The 6,339-nt window shown below is 45.8% G+C and overlaps 1 protein-coding gene across 1 annotated transcript; it reads left to right on the top strand.

Annotated features, from left to right (window-relative positions):
* The first annotated feature begins 6 nt into the window (after positions 1-6).
* FEM1B (fem-1 homolog B) lies at positions 7-6,019 on the top strand. The gene is made up of 2 exons (XM_009280406.2): positions 7-255; positions 2,907-6,019. The coding sequence occupies exons 1-2, from the start codon at positions 8-10 to the stop codon at positions 4,540-4,542; spliced, it is 1,884 nt and encodes a 627-aa protein (XP_009278681.1). The 5' UTR covers position 7; the 3' UTR covers positions 4,543-6,019.
* The last annotated feature ends 320 nt before the right edge of the window (positions 6,020-6,339 follow it).

The following is a 6,339-nucleotide window of genomic DNA, read 5'->3' as shown; positions in this document are numbered from 1 at the left end:
GGCGGCGATGGAGTGCCTGGCCGGGGACGCGGACAAGGCGGCGAGCGAGGGGCGAGTGCTGACCCTGGCCGCGCTGCTCCTCAACCGCTCCGAGAGCGACATCAAGTACCTGCTGGGCTACGTCAGCCAGCACGGCGGGCAGCGCTCCACCCCGCTCATCATCGCCGCCCGCAACGGCCACACCAAGGTGGTCCGCCTGCTCCTCGAGCACTACCGCGTGCAGACCCAGCAGACCGGCACGGTCCGCTTCGACGGGTACGTAGAGCGCGCTGCCGCCCGGCGCTGCCCCGGCCAGAAATCGGCCTCGGTGCCGGCACGGCGCAGGGGCTCCGGGCCCCGCCGCTCCCCCAGCTGGTGTTGGGAAAGTTGCTGCATTAGCCATAAAAATGCCATTGCTGTTTGAGATCCCCCACACGGTGCTTTATGAGCCGTGAACGCCTCTGCCCTTCGGAGATCTTCCACCTGAAACTGTAGACAGAATAATACTCGCCGCAGCCCGGAGAGCTCCTCATCGAGTTTCCCCTCGGTGAGCAGGTCACCTTGTATTCTCTCCCGCTGTGCCAAAATGGCCTTTTCTGTGCGATTGCTCGCTGCCGCAGGTGACAACAGGCATCAGGTCAGGGTAGGGTGGTGCCTGCATGCCAGGAGCCAGGCCTTTGTTTACTCAAATTGAGGGTTTCTCCGTGTCCAGCCCAGACATCCCGAGGAACATCCCTTTCTCGCCGCAGGGAGCCAATGTACGGGATGGCCGGGAGAGAAGTGTGACATTTTAGGACGGGAAGGGAAGAAAGGGAGGGAAGGGGGTGCCTGGCCCTCAGCTGGGACCCAGCCCGGGCAGCGGTGTCGATGCTGCTGTTTGGGGAGAAGCCTGGCAGTGATTTCCAGGAGCGTGGTCCGTGGGCGGTGTGCTGCCGCAGCAGAACAGAGGAATGTTTTTAAAATCTCCCAGAGTGCTCATGACGTTCTTGCCCGTATATCAGTCTTAAACCCAAGGCTGACTAATCGCGAAGGTAGATCGGTCTTTTGAACAGCTTCAGGTTTTGCAGGTAGCTTGCACAGAGGGGAGAGCTCACATCAGGTACTGGGTGAGGGGGACCGCAGTGGGTCCCCACTGGTATCTTTCATCTGGCTCCTACTTGATGAGCTGGAGTTACGCCTGTGCAGCTCCACCTGGCCCAGGGAAAGGCTGGCTCCATTCTTATATGCTGAATGAAGGGGGAGGAACCGACTTCCCTGTGTGGTTTGGGTTTTTTTCTTTCTTCTTCTTCTCTTCCAGCCCTTCTTTTCACAAGCAAAAACTGGTTGAGAATACCTAGGGTGAGGTCTGCCCCAAATTCAGTTAAAGGAAGGGCTGTCAGCCCCCCTCTGCTGCTGAATTTTCTTGTTTCTCCTGCTGTGCCTTGTTGGGATGGTGATCTGCTTGCCAGAGCCTCTGCCTTGTACAGATTAAAGGAGGTGTTGTCTGAGACACAATGGGCACAGTGGGAGTCGCAGCCTGGTGAGAAGAGAGGAGGCATGTGATCCCCGGCGTTATTGTCGTTCTTCTTGAGATAAGGTGGAACAGCAGCTCCGTTTGTTTGGGCTCCAGGCTTTTGACTTGTAAATATATACCTGTAGTGCACCAATAAACTACCTCGTGTTCATTAACAAATCCTAGGTCCTGACTTTCCTTCTGTTATAATATAAAAGCATTTTAATGTCATTTACAAAATAAGGAACTTCTTACTGTGAATAAAGGTGTAGACATCTCTGCATGCCAGAGCTCTTAAATGGCCTCTGAAATGCTGTCTAGAGGTGTTGGATTCACAAATAGCCACACAACTATTCCTGCTGAGCTACGCGAGAGCTTCATAAAATGGTAAAAATCGCTGTTAAAATTAGGTCGGTGTCAGATATTTTAACTTTGGGAAACATGACTGGATATATGGAAATAAGATAGTTGTCCCTTCTCTGCGATTTGGGATGCGCCTTGAGTGTGTACTAACTGCGTTGTGAACGCTGCCTGTTTCTGCGTTAAAGTGCTACTTCAAAAATCAGGGGAATGGAAAGGACATTAGCCTTTATCTTTGTAGTTACACAACGTGCTGCATTTGGGAATGAAAACAGCTCAAGAAACTGTGATGCTTTGCTAAAGTTAACTGTCCCCTCATTTAGGAGTGCCAGCAAGCTGATTCACATCATGGTCTACGAGGCCATGAAGTAAAACAGATCTCTGAAACAGTCCAGCTCAGAAGAACTTCTGCGTTTTTAAATTTTATTTTATTCTTGGAGTTCCATTTGTGTAACCAGACTGCTGGTCTGATTTACGGTGCGGTCTCTCAAACAAGAAGCATCGGTGCAGTGGAAGCGGTGGCAATGTTGCAGCTCAGGCAGAGAACAAGTTGAAGTGATACGAAATTCTTACGCCAGCTTTGCTGCTAGGGCCGCTGTATTGTATAGCTATACTGTTACTCACGTCTGAGTTTGTTCTTTTGTGTCAATATGTCAGTTTTAAGTTTTCTCTCTTTCTTTTATGTGTCGGTTTCTGGCACAAGGCATCAAAGAAGCGGTAATTCTTGTAACTATTCTTCCCGAGACCTCCGTAGGCTGAGGGCTGGAGCTTGCAGGTAGGATCTTCAAAGCAGCCCGGGAAGTACTAGTGCAAAATGTGGCTAAATCCCCTGGCTGCTTTGAAGTTTCAGCTTCCAACGTTTCTTCCTTCGGGAGGTCTATGTGCTTGATAAGTCTCTCATTCTTTTACCGTGGCTATCCCGGTAAGTTCCTTCAAGTACAAAAATAGGATGGCTACAAAGTACCTTTCAATGGCTGGGTACGTACGTGCCTGTTGCATGGTGCTCGGCCGCCTGTAAAAGATGCTTTTGAAAGAGCGTCGGTTTAACTGCTTGTTTCCGTCTTTACATTTTTAGCTTTGTCATTGATGGAGCCACAGCTCTCTGGTGTGCAGCAGGAGCCGGCCACTTTGAAGTAGTCAAATTGCTGGTGAGTCACGGCGCCAATGTGAATCACACTACAGTGACCAATTCGACTCCCCTGAGGGCTGCGTGTTTCGATGGCAGACTGGACATTGTGAAATACCTGGTAGAAAACAATGCCAACATCAGCATTGCCAACAAGTACGACAACACTTGCCTTATGATTGCGGCTTACAAAGGTCACACGGACGTGGTGAGGTACCTCCTCGAGCAGCATGCTGATCCCAACGCCAAAGCCCACTGCGGTGCCACGGCGTTGCACTTCGCGGCCGAAGCCGGCCACTTGGAAATAGTGAGGGAGCTGGTCAAGTGGAAGGCGGCGATGATGGTGAACGGCCATGGGATGACTCCGCTGAAAGTCGCTGCCGAGAGCTGCAAGGCCGATGTTGTAGAGCTGCTGCTTGCTCACGCCGACTGTGATAGGAGAAGCCGGATTGAAGCTCTGGAACTTCTGGGTGCCTCATTTGCAAATGACAGAGAAAACTATGATATAATGAAGACTTACCACTATTTATATTTAGCAATGCTGGAGAGGTACCGAGACAGCGAGAATATAATTGAAAAAGAAGTTCTTCCACAAATTGAAGCTTATGGAAACAGGACTGAATGCAGGACTCCTCAGGAATTAGAGTCTATTAGGCAGGACAGAGATGCCCTTCACATGGAAGGCCTCATTGTGCGGGAAAGAATTCTGGGCTCGGACAATATCGATGTTTCTCACCCCATTATTTACCGGGGGGCTGTTTATGCAGATAACATGGAGTTTGAACAGTGTATCAAGCTATGGCTCCACGCGTTGCATCTAAGGCAAAAAGGCAACAGGAACACTCATAAGGACCTCCTGAGGTTTGCTCAAGTCTTTTCTCAGATGATACACTTAAACGAGCCTGTTAAAGCCAAGGACATCGAGAGCGTTCTGAGGTGCAGCGTCTTGGAAATAGAACAAGGCATGTCCCGGATCAAAACCACCCAAGACTCTGACATCCACACAGCCATGGACAACTATGAATGCAACATTTTTACCTTTCTCTACTTAGTCTGCATCTCTACCAAGACCCAGTGCAGTGAAGAGGATCAGTCACGAATCAACAAGCAGATTTATAACCTCATTCACCTCGATCCCAGAACTCGGGATGGCTCTAGTTTGCTGCATCACGCTGTCAATTCCAGTACACCAGTTGACGACTTCCACACGAATGATGTCTGCAGCTTTCCTAACGCACTTGTCACAAAACTCTTGCTAGATTGTGGTGCTGACGTGAACGCTGTGGACAACGAAGGAAACAGTCCGCTCCACATCATTGTCCAATATCACAGGCCCATCAGTGACTTCTTGACGTTGCATTCCATCATCATTAGCCTGGTGGAGGCTGGTGCTCATACAGACATGACGAATAAGCAGAAGAAAACCCCTCTTGATAAAAGTACGACAGGGGTGTCTGAAATACTCCTCAAAACTCAAATGAAACTGAGTCTCAAGTGCCTGGCTGCCCGAGCAGTACGGATCTATAACATCAGCTACCAAAACCAGATCCCTAGAACTCTGGAAGAATTTGTGAAGTTTCACTAGGCTACATAAAATCTCTCGTGGTGGTGCTATCCCGGGACGACATCAATTGCAGACAGCAGAATACATATGTATACATGGAGTTGTTTTTCTCTTTTTTTTTTTTTTTTTTTTTTTTGGGGGGGGGGGCGGTCCTCTGGATTCAGTCTGCAGCCTCAGTTCTCATGCAGATGTTGGGGGGAGAAAAAAAGCCACATTGTTTTCCTCTAGTCAAATCTGATGTTTGAGATTTTGGTCATTTCTTTTGATTAAAAGAATTGCTTCGTTATCTCTTGTTTTTTATAAACAAAATGAAAAGAATCCCAGTGTAACTTGTGCAGAATGTTTTGTTTCCAATACACATCTCCACTTACGATTTGCAGCTGAATGCTTTAGGTGGTTATTTACAAAGGCACCTCTGAAAGCCCGTGTCACCGTGCTACCGAGGCAGTAGCTTTGCAAATTTTAAAACTTCTTGGAGTGAGGTGGGAAAGAACAATTGGAAATTATATGGTAGTTGGTTAAAAGTGAAGTCTCGACATACAGAGCAGTCCATTGCTCTCATACCTCACCATCTTTTTGGGCCTTTCAGTTAGTGCTGAAGATGTTGGTAACATTTTAAAATTTTTTATTTTTTTTAAATTAAATTTTGAACAGCAGTTATCAACAGCTACAGGCGTATGGAATGCTCTGTTAGGAAATACAGGTTTAAATTCAGCTATGGTATGTTCATCTAATAATAGTTGAAATACCAAGCTCTTCATTTACACTGCTACAGTAACTATTGAATAACTTTTGAAAAAGGAACTTGCACATTGACCGAAATGAACCGGAGTCATGGTTTCTTTTTATGTAGCTAAGTTGCTCATATATAAAGATCATGCATGGATACCTAGAAAATTTATAGGGTATTTGTGTTTGTGTGTGTCCCAACATTTCAAAATGCTTTTAACTTGTGGGTTTTTTTGTCTCAATGATCAACATGCACCTTTTTGACTCAAAGTATGTAAAACTGCACTCTTGGATTCCAAATGCTGTATCTTCCTAATGGAGTAGTCTGTCGCCAAAGAGAGTCTTCCTTTGGAGCGGGATACTGCTTGAAACTGGCTTTTCCAATAAGCGTGGAGTCTGTGCCTCCCTGAATTGGACTTGAGGATTTTTCATGATTTTTACTCCTTTCATTATGAAAATCTCTATTAAAGCTGATTTTTAAAAAATTGTCCTATCATAAGATCTTTTATGATAAACAACTGATTGTATAACGCTGTTGCTTGAGAAAGTACTTCTCCTTGGTAGAAGTTGCAGATACTCCAACAGTAAAATGTCACTTGTTTTGACAGGCTACTGAAACCTCTGTTTATTTTAAATGCAGCTTTTTAACTGTCAGATGATGAAAGAATGTTCTGTAGTTTTTTTTTAAACAATCTGGGTAGAACTTTAAGGAAAGATTTGGGCACACATTTCTATTTGTATTACAAATAAATAAACATTGAATGTGGAATTAGCTTGTAACTCTTAAAAATGTCACTTGTTTTGACAGGCTACTGAAACCTCTGTTTATTTTAAATGCAGCTTTTTAACTGTCAGATGATGAAAGAATGTTCTGTAGTTTTTTTTTAAACAATCTGGGTAGAACTTTAAGGAAAGATTTGGGCACACATTTCTATTTGTATTACAAATAAATAAACATTGAATGTGGAATTAGCTTGTAACTCTTAATTTTTGTCTAGTGCCAAGCAGAATAACACTGCTTAGATTGTATGATACCAAGTGCTGGCTGGTGGGTTTTCCTAATGGTGAAGATTTTTAAATAGTTTTTTT

Source organism: Aptenodytes forsteri, unplaced genomic scaffold (genome assembly GCF_000699145.1).
Source record: "Aptenodytes forsteri isolate BGI_AS27 unplaced genomic scaffold, ASM69914v1 Scaffold83, whole genome shotgun sequence".
NCBI classification, from domain to species: domain Eukaryota; kingdom Metazoa; phylum Chordata; class Aves; order Sphenisciformes; family Spheniscidae; genus Aptenodytes; species Aptenodytes forsteri.
Note: the sequence above shows the minus strand (reverse complement) of the source record. Positions and strands in the feature narration are given on the sequence as shown.

Excerpts from the sequence above, each read along its gene's own strand:
- FEM1B (XM_009280406.2), top strand. The coding sequence starts at position 8 with ATGGAGTGCCTGGCCGGGGACGCGGACAAGGCGGCGAGCGAGGGGCGA. Across the intron at positions 256-2,906 it reads GGCACGGTCCGCTTCGACGG|CTTTGTCATTGATGGAGCCA; the intron begins GTACGTAGAGCG and ends TTACATTTTTAG.